General features: G+C 50.2%; 1 protein-coding gene across 1 annotated transcript; it reads right to left on the reverse strand.

Moving 5' to 3' along the window:
• Positions 1–8,720: 8,720 nt before the first annotated feature.
• Positions 8,721–9,813, reverse strand: LOC123186582 (dof zinc finger protein 4-like). The gene is made up of 2 exons (XM_044598323.1): positions 9,572–9,813; positions 8,721–9,487 (listed from the first exon to the last, which is right to left on the reverse strand). The coding sequence occupies exons 1-2, from the start codon at positions 9,644–9,646 to the stop codon at positions 8,957–8,959; spliced, it is 606 nt and encodes a 201-aa protein (XP_044454258.1). The 5' UTR covers positions 9,647–9,813; the 3' UTR covers positions 8,721–8,956.
• Positions 9,814–12,036: the final 2,223 nt, after the last annotated feature.

The raw sequence follows: 12,036 nt of genomic DNA on the forward strand, positions 1-12,036 counted from the left end.
TCTATGCTCAACACAAACACCAATCTCGATGGCAGAGGGAGCGTGTGATACTTGATCATATCAACATTGGAAACACTTCCAACACATATCGTCAGCTCACCTTTAGCTAGTCTCCGTTTATTCCATAGCTTTTATTTCGAGTTACTAACACTTAGCAACCGAACCGGTATCTAATACCCTGGTGCTACTAGGAGTACTAGTAAAGTACACATTAACATAATGTATATCCAATATACTTCTATCGACCTTGCCAGCCTTCTTATCTACCAAGTATCTAGGGTAATTCTGCTCCAGTGGTTGTTCCTCTTATTACAGAAGCACTTAGTCTCGGGTTTGGGTTCAACCTTGGGTTTCTTCACTAGAGCAGCAACTGAATTGCCGTTTCATGGAGTATCCCTTCTTGCCCTTGCCCTTCTTGAAACTAGTGGTTTCACTAACCATCAACAATTGATGCTCCTTCTTGATTTCTACTTTCGTGGTGTCAAACATCGCGAATATCTCAAGGATCATCATTTATGTCCCTGATATATCATAGTTCATCACGAAGCTCTAGCAGCTTGGTGGTAATGACTTCGGAGAAACATCACTATCTTATCTGGAAGGTCAACTCCCACTTGATTCAAATGATTGTTGTACTCAGACAATCTGAGCACAAGCTCAACAATTGAGTTTTTCTCCCTTAGTATGTAGGCTTAAGAAAACCGTCGGAGGTCTTATACCTCTTGACGTGGGCACGAGCCTAAAATCCCAATTTCAGCCCTTAAAACATCTCATATGTTTCGCGACGTTTCAAAACTGTCTTTGGTGCCTCAACTCTAAACCGTTTAACATTACCGAACTATCATGTAGTCATCTAAACGTGTATGTCAGATGTTCGCAACATCCACAGACCACGTTCGAGGTTCAGCACACTGAGCGGTGCATTAAGGACATAAGCCTTTTACTGTCTGCATAATTGCTACTATCAACTTTTAACTAATTTTTCTCTAGGAACATATCTAAACAGTAGAACTAAAGCGCGAGCTACGACATGATTTGCAAAATCCTTTTTGACTATGTTCAGGATAATTAAGTTCATCTTATGAACTCCCACTCAGATAGACATCCCTCTAGTCATCTAAGTGATTACATGATCCGAGTCAACTAGGCCGTGTCCGATCATCACGTGAGACGGACTAGTCAACGTCGGTGAACATCTTCATGTTGATCGTATCTACCATACGACTCATGCTCGACCTTTCGGTCTTCTGTGTTCCGAGGCCATGTCTATGCACATGCTAGGCTCGTCAAGTTAACCCTAAGTGTTTTGCATGTGTAAAACTGTCTTACACCCGTTGTATGTGAACGTAAGGATCTATCACACCCGATCATCACGTGGTGCTTCGAAACGACGAACTGTAGCAACGGTGCACAGTTAGGGGAGAACACTTCTTGAAATTTTTATGAGGGATCATCTTATTTACTACCGTCGTTCTAAGCAAATAAGATGTATAAACATGATAAGCATCACATGCAATCAAATAGTGACATGATATGGCCATCATCACATTGCTCCTTTTGATCTCCATCTTCGGGGCTCCATGATCATCATTGTCACCGGCATGACACCATGATCTCCATCATCATGATCTCCATCATCGTGTCTTCTTGAAGTTGTCACGTCATCTATTACTTCTACTACTACAGCTAACGGTTAGCAATAAAGTAAAGTAATTACATGACGTTTAAGTTGACACGCAGTTCATAAATAAATAAAGACAACTCCTATGGCTCCTGCCGGTTGTCATATTCATCGACATGCAAGTCGTGATTCCTATTACAAGAACATGATCAATCTCATACATCACATATATCATTCATCACATCCTTTGGCCATATCACATCACATAGCATACCCTGCAAAAACAAGTTAGACGTCCTCTAATTGTTGTTTGCATGTTTTACGTGGCTGTTATGGGTTTCTAGCAAGAACGTTTCTTACCTACGCAAAGACCACAACGTGATATGCCAATTGCTATTTACCCTTCATAAGGACCCTTTTCATCGAATCCGATCCGACTAAAGTGGGAGAGACAGACACCCGCCAGCCACCTTATGCAACTAGTGCATGTTTGTCGGTGGAACCGGTCTCACGTAAGAGTACGTGTAAGGTTGGTCCGGGCCGCTTCATCCCACGATGCCGCCGAATCAAGATAAGACTAGTAACGGCAAGCATATTGAACAAAATCAACGCCCACAACTACTTTGTGTTCTACTCGTGCATAGAATCTACGCAATAGACCTAGCTCATGATGCCACTGTTGGGGAACGTAGCAGAAATTCAAAATTTTCCTACGTATCACCAAGATCTATCTATGGAGAGACTAGCAACGAGTAGGAAGAGAGTTGCATCTACATACCCTTGTAGATCGCTAAGCGGAAGCGTTCAAGTGAACGGGGTTGATGGAGTCGTACTCGTCGTGATTCAAATCACCGATGACCAAGTGCCGAACGGACGGCACCTCCGCGTTCAACACACGTGCAGCCCGGTGACGTCTCCGACGCCTTGATCCAGCAAGGAGAGAGGGAGAGGTTGAGGAAGACTTCATCCAACAGCAGCACAACGGCGTGGTGGTGATGGAGGAGCGTGGCAATCCTGCAGGGCTTCGCCAAGCACCACAGAAGAGGAGGGAGAGAGAGATGCAGGGCTGCACCAAACGAGAGGGAGAAAACTCATCCGTTGGCAGCCCCAAAACCTCAAGTATATATAGGGGGGAAGGGGGCTGCGCCCCCTTTAGGGTTTCCCACCCCAAGGGGTGCGGCCAGCCCTAGATCCATCTAAGGGGGGCGGCCAAGGGGAAGGGAGAAGGGGAGGCGCAGCTAGATGGGCCCTAAGGCCCATCCCCTTTAGGGTTTGCCCCCTCCCACCTCTTTAGGCGCCATGGGCCCTTGTGGGGCTGGTGCCCTTGGCCCATGTAGGCCAAGGAGCACTCCCTACAGCCCATGTGGCCCCCTGGGGCAGGTGGCCCCACTTGGTGGACCCCCGGGACCCTCCCGGTGGTCCCGGTACGTTACCGATAAACCCCGAAACTCTTCCGGTGTCCAAAACAGGACTTCCCATATATAAATCTTTACCTCCGGACCATTCCGGAACTCCTCGTGACGTCCGGGATCTCATCCGGGACTCCGAACAACATTCGGTAACCACATACTAACTTCCTTTATAACCCTAGCGTCATCGAACCTTAAGTGTGTAGACCCTACGGGTTCGGGAGACATGCAGACATGACCGAGACGTTCTCCGGTCAATAACCAACAGCGGGATCTGGATACCCATGTTGGCTCCCACATGTTCCACGATGATCTCATCGGATGAACCATGATGTCAAGGACTTAATCAATCCCGTATACAATTCCCTTTGTCTATCGGTACGATACTTGCCCGAGATTCGATCGTCGGTATCCCGATACCTTGTTCAATCTCGTTACTGGCAAGTCTCTTTACTCGTTCCGTAACACATCATCCCGTGATCAACTCCTTGATCACATTGTGCACATTATGATGATGTCCTACCGAGTGGGCCCAGAGATACCTCTCCGTCACACGGAGTGACAAATCCCAGTCTCGATTCGTGCCAACCCAACAGACACTTTCGGAGATACCTGTAGTGCACCTTTATAGTCACCCAGTTACGTTGTGACGTTTGGTACACCCAAAGCATTCCTACGGTATCCGGGAGTTGCACAATCTCATGGTCTAAGGAAATGATACTTGACATTAGCAAAGCTTTAGCATACGAACTACACGATCTAGTGCTATGCTTAGGATTGGGTCTTGTCCATCACATCATTCTCCTAATGATGTGATCCCGTTATCAATGACATCCAATGTCCATGGTCAGGAAACCGTAACCATCTATTGATCAACGAGCTAGTCAACTAGAGGCTTACTAGGGACATGGTGTTGTCTATGTATCCACACATGTATCTGAGTTTCCTATCAATACAATTCTAGCATGGATAATAAACGATTATCATGAACAAGGAAATATAATAATAACTAATTTATTATTGCCTCTAGGGCATATTTCCAACACGAACGCCACGAAACCTGCTCGTGGAAGGGATCGTGGCGCCATCCTCTTGCACGAACCCTTGCGATGACATTCTTGGTGTCAAACATGATTTCGCAACATTGAAGAATAAATGATGAATACCCAGCCCTATCACTTCCTCTCTTTAGTAGAAGGCTCACTTATTCAACATGTGGGTTGACTTTCAGTCATCAATGCTCCCTTCAAAAACTCTCATATCTCAAATGGTGGTATATATGGTGGGGCACTCCCTGCCAGGGATTTCAACCGTCTGTGATGGTTGTTACTCCTGTCCCTTCCTGCGTTACCAAGGTCTCACAGAAAGGGATGAGGAGCAACGACCCCCTACGACAACAACTGGTATCATTCCTCTCAGAACGTCCCTCATCCCTCTTTGTTATTCCGACCATTGGTGATTGTCATCCTTCTCCTTCTCCCCTGCTTTACCAAGGGCTCAGAGGGGGAGAACGAGAAGGACCGACCCCTACAACAATGGTCTGTATCCTTCCTCTGAGAACATCTCTTACAAAGGGAGCACCATTGGACTGAAATTAAACACACACATATCGAATATCAGTGCTGACATGTGCCCCTAAACCCCTAACCTAGAAGACAACTCGACACCATTTCACCATAGTCCTAACCTAAACCCCAAACACGATCAAGCTATAGATCATTACTAAGCAGAACCATTTACCTGGAAAACAGTAGGAGCATACAAACTATACACATGAGCCTATCAACATGAGAAGAAAACTGTGAACTTGTATAAAATGCAAGCAATCTCTCATCTCACCGCCCTCCCACCCTTCCCCTATCAGAACCCTGCCCTCTTGTTCTCCTCCTTTCTCACAAACGGGAGCCGCCACTCCCAACTTTCTCAATTCTCCCCTGATCTATTTGTGCCTGACGCCCAACCCAATAGTTTTTATATAAGTTTTCTATCAGAAACTATATCAATCATCGATCATAAAACAAATATAAAGATTACTAAGACACATATATATAGCTAGATCCACACATATGCTTATACCAAAGTTATATAGAAATAAAGAAAAACAATATAGATATGGGATCGAGATCGATCAATGTTCTTGCTTCCTAGGTCAGTAGGTCAGGCGGTGACGAGATGACAATGACGTTTGGCGGCGGCGGCTGCAGAAGGGTTGGCGGCCGACGGCACGGGAGTTAGGGGTCATTCCCGCGTGATAGGCTTGATGCTTCCCGCCTGATAGATAACCACTTCCCGGCTACCTTCATTCTGCCACGTGAGAGACAAGGAGGGCGCCTGCACGGTGGGAGGCGAAGAGGGCACTGCCGCCGCCGGCGAGCTTGAGCAGGGCAGAGGGCTGCAACGGTAGTGGCGGCGAGCTCAATTGGGTGCGAAATTTGAAGAAGAAGGGGTCGAATGCATATGCAGCTGCGATCTATAACTCAAACGTAAGCTGAGTGTAAATACACAAACACTCGGCTTATAAGTGAGGCCAAGGGTTTTCTATTTAAGAACAAATATATTATTAAAAACATAAGACGAGCCATACGCGCGCTCGGTTTTTATTTTTATATTTTTTCCATCAAAGAAAAAACCGTTAGGCGTGCCAACGACGGTCACGTGGTAAGAAACGTAGCCGAGAGCCTTATGTTTTTTTTAAAAAGAGGATGACCTCCGGCCTCTGTATCCGGACGATGCATACAGTCATTTTATTGATTATTTTCACAAGACCCGTATGTAAACCAAGTACTTTCTTCATTTCATAATTGATCTTGTTGATTAAATTTATGGTCAAAGTTGGATCTCAAGAAACGCGGGCGCACTATATTTTGGAATGGAGAAAGTACATTTAAATTTTATGCCAAAATTTTTGTGTAAGCCCAGATGCTTTTCTACGGTCTCTCGACTAACTAGTATGTAAGAGCACCTCCAACGGCCGACCAACGCACGGCGCGTTAAAAACCAGTTTGCAGCGCGCTCATTGTCTGGTTTCGTGCGGTGGGCAGCACTGGCTCCAACAGCTACGGTAAAATGCAGCGCGCACACTTAGTTCCAGCTGGCGCGCTAAAATGTAGCACGCGCACTCTCACACGAACACTCTGACTACGTTGCATAGATATTTTTAGCGATACATAGTTCATCATAGCATAGATAAAACGATACATAGAAATTTTACATAGTTCTATAGCATAGATAGATAAAACTACGGTGCAACTACAAAATAAAAACTACGGTGCAACTAAAACCTACTCCGAGTCGTCCTCATCATCATCATCCTCGCTGGTGTTGTCCGAGGTATCAAGCCAAATGTCCTCCCAACGAGGATCGTCTGAGCCAAACAACGACCCCCACCTGCTTCAACGATTTCGCACTGCGATATGGCCAATGCCTTCCGCCAATGCCTGTCCGCCCGCTCCGCGCGGCGCCTTGCCGTCCTCTCCACCCAGAAGGTGCGCTCGTTGACGACGTCATCCGGGTGGCGTCGGCGCCACTCCGCCATGGCTCACTCGTTCTCCTCGGCGATGAGGAGGCGGCGCCGCCGCCGACGGTGCTCCGCACAATCCAGGTCCGTGATAAGACGAGGAGGAGGGGCGACGGCCTGCGCCTGCTCGCGTGTGCGCGGTCTCGAACGTGCCGAGGCCGAGCCGGACGTCACCTAACCTGATCTCGGCGTAGTACGCATCGAAGGGGCGCTCGCGGACGCCGCGGTAGCCCGAAGTTCCTCGGTGGCGTGGCAACATGGTGGCGCGGTAGTGGCGGGGCGCTGACGGCGAGGAAACGGCGAGAAAGAAGTGGCAGCGGCGAGGAGGCAACGGAAATGCGCGCGTGCCAGTGTGGAGGAACGCGTGGCGAGCGACGCAATTTATAGGCACGCCGCAAGCGATGCGCCAAATCTATCACGCGACCAACAGCTCTATCCAGCGTACGCGCAAACGTTTACTGCGCACACTTGTTTCTCGTCGCCGCTGAAGCGCGCGAAAATTTCCCGCGCGCGCTAAATGGGCTTTTTACCCCGCGCGCGTTTTTGGACGCAGTTGTCAGAGATGCTCTAAGCCGAGTTCACTTTTGTTACCATGTGTACTTTGATCGATACTCCATTTCTAGAACACGTGTTTTTACACTCAGCTAACACGCAGACGCACGGTAACTTGTGATTATTTCTTTGCAGTATGTAGTTTTTCTAACACAATACAAATGAAGACACTCGCACACATACGTTCACCACCTCTATGAAAGCAAGCATGCACAATCTATCCTCATGGATATGTCGAAAGACTGAGCCGGCAAATTATATTGAGATTGACAAAGTTTTTTAGAAACATCTACTCTAAATGCATATCGCTGAAAGAATTAAAATAAATTCAGAAATATTGTGAGCTCTAGTGTCAGATTTGCCATTTAAATTTTGATGGAGTAAGAATATCATTGTCCTTCTAACTATCCAACTACAAGTAGTTGGTTCGGTCTCTACTGATATCTATCGATATCTACAGAAAAAAAACATTGCAAGTCACGGGAAAAGAAAAGTACTTAAGAGCATCTACAATCATGATGTGCAAATCTAGCCCCTCAAACGCCCACAGACGCATCTGAGCACGTCCACAGACACTGACCAATCACGCCTTAAATATTTGATTCTACAACCGAACATCTTAAATTAGAAATCTCAAATCTATATTCTTAGATGCAACATGAAACCTAATTTGAACGGAGCTCACTCGGTTTTGCAGTGGCCATGTCTGGCGGCCAGCTACACTCCCTAGAGTGTTGGTTCGGTTGATGGTAAGGTAGAGTAGTACATGGGACACGCGCCGGCTCATGGAACTCAAGGCACCACCATCTCCCATGCCCTACTCTTCCTTGTCGAAGTCCATAACCCAAACGGTGCCGGTGAACGTCAGATCGGTGATGGATCTGTCCTGGGACGAGCCGGTGACGTCCACCACAATGCGGATGCGGCGGCCGGACTGATGCACCATACGGGGCACCGGAGAATGCGACTCCGCCTCGCCGACATCCACCACCGTGAGGGCTGCCACCGCCTCCCACGCCTGCTGCTTGGCACGGCGGGCACGCCGTGCCATGGTCTCGTCGGACGAGGCCCATTATGTGTGCCGATACTTGGCACGTCAACGGAGGGGTTGCGCGCCCGCCACCTCGTCCGGACGCTAGAAGGACCCACCTCCTCCGGCGAGGCAGTGACGGCTGCCGTAAGGCATCATCCATGCGCCATTTGTGCGGACGCAATGGATTCCCGACGGAAGGAGTCCGAGCGCTGCCGTACACGGGCCTTCCTCCCAGGAGCGGCGGAGCGCAAGCCGGGCGGCCATCTCCTCCTCAGGCCGCGTGGAGGATGAGCTCGGGGTCGACGGATCTGGAGGTGAAGGATTCGGTCCGGCAAGCAGATAGAGAGGAATATATGTGGGGTCGGATGGGCCAGCGTGTGCCGGCTCCGACGTGACGGGCATGCCCGAGCGCCCCTTATCTGCCCCATATTTAGGCTGGATAATGAAAGGTGCAGCTCAGTTCGAGCGTTTGAGACCCGTTTAAGCAGGCTGTTTGGGTTGAAAAATCATGACTGGTCAGTGACCGATAGCGCGCCCGAAGGATTTGAGGAGGGTTTAGGGTGCTGTATAGATGCTCTAACGTACAGTGGATCCTCATGAACTTTCTAGCCATATCCATACATGCAAATATAACCTGAGATGCATCGAGCTAGGTAATCAGACAATTAGTGTGGTAAAAAAGATATCTACTAGTACTACTGTAAACAGGAGACGTAGAATTTCCCATGCAAACAAGCACTATTAGCCTCGAATCGAGGCTGCGATGATAAAACAGGAGCCTCGAACGCTCTGGCGAAACGCTGACTAACATATGATGACGCTGATCAGTTCCCGGCCGGTGGCGGTGGTGGCCAGGCGAGCTCGAGGCCGCCGAAGTCGTCCCATGCGCCGGTGGGGGCGAGCGCCCGGTCGCAGCCACCCCACGGCGCCGCGAGCCCGTCGTAGAGGTGGTCCATGGTCGCCGGTGTCCAGGGGAACCCGCCGAGCCCGAGATCGAACTGCGGCAGGAAGACGGGGCCGCCGTCGGTGAGGAACGGGAAGACTGGGAGCGGGTGGTCGGAGAGAAGGCGCGTCTCCTGGAGGTCCGGCTGCGGCGAGTCGGAGGAGGTCGTCTGGGGCTCAGCGGAGGGCCTGCGGCGCTTGCTGCTGCCGCCGCGGCGGCATGCCCCGCCGACGGGCACGTTGCGCAGCGTGCCGCCGTGCGTCCAGTAGCGGCGGCAGGTGCGGCAGTAGTGGCGCGGCTGCGCCGTGCTGTAGTTGTTGTAGTAGCAGAATTTGGTGTCGCTGGAGCTGCACCGCGGGCACTCCAGCTTCTGCTGCTGGCTCTGGCCGTTCTTCTTGGTCAGCGCGCCCTCCTGACAAGTTCACCAAGCGTGCGCATCAGTACGTACGTAGATCGCTTGCCGGAGAGGACACAGAGTGAGCATGCAGTCACTGACCTGCGCTTGTGGAAGCTCAGTAGCGTCCGCGGAGCGCTTGGCGCCGGCGAGGAGCGAGGCGGAAGCTGGAGCCATCCTGTGCGGAGCGAACGGAGCAGCGCATGCCGTGTCCGACTCGGCCGGCTTAAAACGAGCTGCGGCCTGCGGGCGCGCGTGGTGATCACCAGCTAGCTAGCTCTTACCGAGCTACTCGTAGCTAGGTATGGAGAGGAAGGAGAGAGTGAGACGTAGCAGTCAGTCTGAGCTGGATGTGCGGCGGGGGTGGCAGCCAGATGATGGAGCTGACGGATCGATCGACGGGAGCGGCTGGTCCTGGCCTATATATAGAAGCCGGCGCGGTGGCGGGGCCCGCGGATGACGCGGCAAGGATGCACGGCGGCGAAGGATGCTTCCTCCACCGTGCACGGTGCGCCTCCACCCGCGTACGTCGCCGTCGCGTTCTATATATGTCTGGCAGTCTGGCACGACAGGCGACGCAGACCCGACGGGCACGGCCATGCCTCTTGGTAGGAGTAGGACGGTTCCGTTCAGTTTACCAAGGAAACCGATCGTGCAGAGGAGGCTGAAGAGTTCTCGGCTCGTCTTCGACCGTCGTGTGGATGGAATCTTGCGGGTTGCCGCTAGCACCAATCATGCATGCACGCGCGCTCTCGCGGCTCTGTGCCGGGATACTGTGATCGACGTAACCCGGTGGATCAAGCTATATTCTGTATATACGTACGTGATCGATGGGCGCCAAGGCATCGTCTCATCGATATCCAGCGCCGCGACTGGGAGCTCACCGTGATAGCGGGCGCCGGCCGGACACGCGGTGAGGCCGACGCATGCATCCAGTGTTTGTTTGGGGACGGACCCGAACTGGCGGGTGGTCGTCGTGTGCTCTGCTCGTCGCGTCACCGTGAAGCGGCGCAGGGCCCGGCGGAGGTTGGCGAGCTGGGAGGCGAGAGAGAGGACAAAGGGGGGACATGGCCGGTGCCGCTTTTTCTACGCGCCATGAGGGCGACGGAGCTGTCACCGTCGTGGGTTTTGTCTGTCGTCATTGCTGCGAGGTTAGTTTCATGGCTGGCCGATGCTAGGCGGAGAGGGCCGCCTGAGCGATTCTTCCGCGTCTGTCTCGTCGACGACATTTACGGTGGCTCCTCTACTGCTCGATCGGCGTTGTCAAGAGTCGAGTCCTGTTTACTCTGCAGGTTGCGGATTCAGTTAATTTGGACGATTTCTTTCAGTTATTTTTTCCTCACGTCAAGGGTCAAGTCCTGATTATTTTTTTACATCTAAATCAAGTAAGATTTCCTCATGTCTAAATCGATGGTGTTTACATAGTCGTGCGGCGTAATTTTCATTCTTTTAAATTTTCTTTTAAGGCGCAGGCATTTACATACATGTATGCATACTCATCCCAACGAACGCCGTAGAATCTACTTCTTTGGAAAGAGACTTTTGAACTGCCGGGGGGGGGGGGGGGGGGGGGGGGGCTTTGCCCGGCTGCGGACTGCGCCGAGTCAATGCTCCTCCCCTAGCGTGTAGATTTTTTTTATCTCCGTCGCATAAGAAGCCTACGGTCGTTGCCGCATGCCGTGGCACTTCGACGGCGAAGGTGGCGGTCGTTGTGACATGGACCTTGAGGGGGCGGTTGCGGTGGCGTTTAGGATGGCTACGCCAACGCGTTCTGGATGAAACGCGACTCCGTGGTCGCTTTCATCTTCAACGAGGCTGCGACTGTGGCTAGATGCATCAATTCAGGCGACGACAGCAAGTGGCGATCGAACCAAAGTGGGGTAGGGGCTATGCAATAACGGCGGGCATATGTGGTGGTCAGCAGAGGTAAGGAGGACGGCGCCTGCATGGAAGCGGACGAGTGGGGAAAGAGGTGTCCGCATGAGGAAGGAAATATTCTGCTAAGATTAGGTTGTGAGAATCGCAATTCTGTTTACGATTCTACGATTGTATGATTCAAACTAACCCCTCTGATTTTATGATTTTCATTCATCGAATGTATGTTTTTGCAATTCTGATAGTGAAGATTCTACAATTTGCGATATCATCGGAGCTCCGATTAGATTCAAAATCACGATTTTGACAGCCTTGACTGAGAAATTGTTTTGGCTGCTCAAAATTGAGAGGCGGCAGTCGCGCCTTCTAAAATATTTGAGTACCTTATGCTTTTAAAGAGTTCAGCTAGGTCCACTTTAAGTCCTCGAACAAAAATCTTTTGAGAAATTAAGCCCTTTTAAGATTTCGGTTAGAATTCTTAAGAGAATCAAGTACTCCATCAGTTATCTCACACCATCTAATGAAATTCTACCCATGGTCCTGTATTTGCACCAATCTAGTCGTCCAGATTGGCCGGTACTTTTTTTTGCATGGAGAGCGTGATTATCGTGTTGATGTATTTCTTCGCTGTCCAAAAAATGCAAAAGCCTGCAAATATTTTTACATATTACTTAGTATATATTAATCAATAA

Source organism: Triticum aestivum, chromosome 2A (assembly GCF_018294505.1).
Source record: "Triticum aestivum cultivar Chinese Spring chromosome 2A, IWGSC CS RefSeq v2.1, whole genome shotgun sequence".
NCBI classification, from domain to species: domain Eukaryota; kingdom Viridiplantae; phylum Streptophyta; class Magnoliopsida; order Poales; family Poaceae; genus Triticum; species Triticum aestivum.

Coding starts and splice junctions, on each gene's coding strand:
- LOC123186582 (XM_044598323.1), bottom strand. CDS start 9,646: ATGGCTCCAGCTTCCGCCTCGCTCCTCGCCGGCGCCAAGCGCTCCGCG. Junction 9,488..9,571: donor CTGAGCTTCCACAAGCGCAG/GTCAGTGACTGC, acceptor TGAACTTGTCAG/GAGGGCGCGCTGACCAAGAA.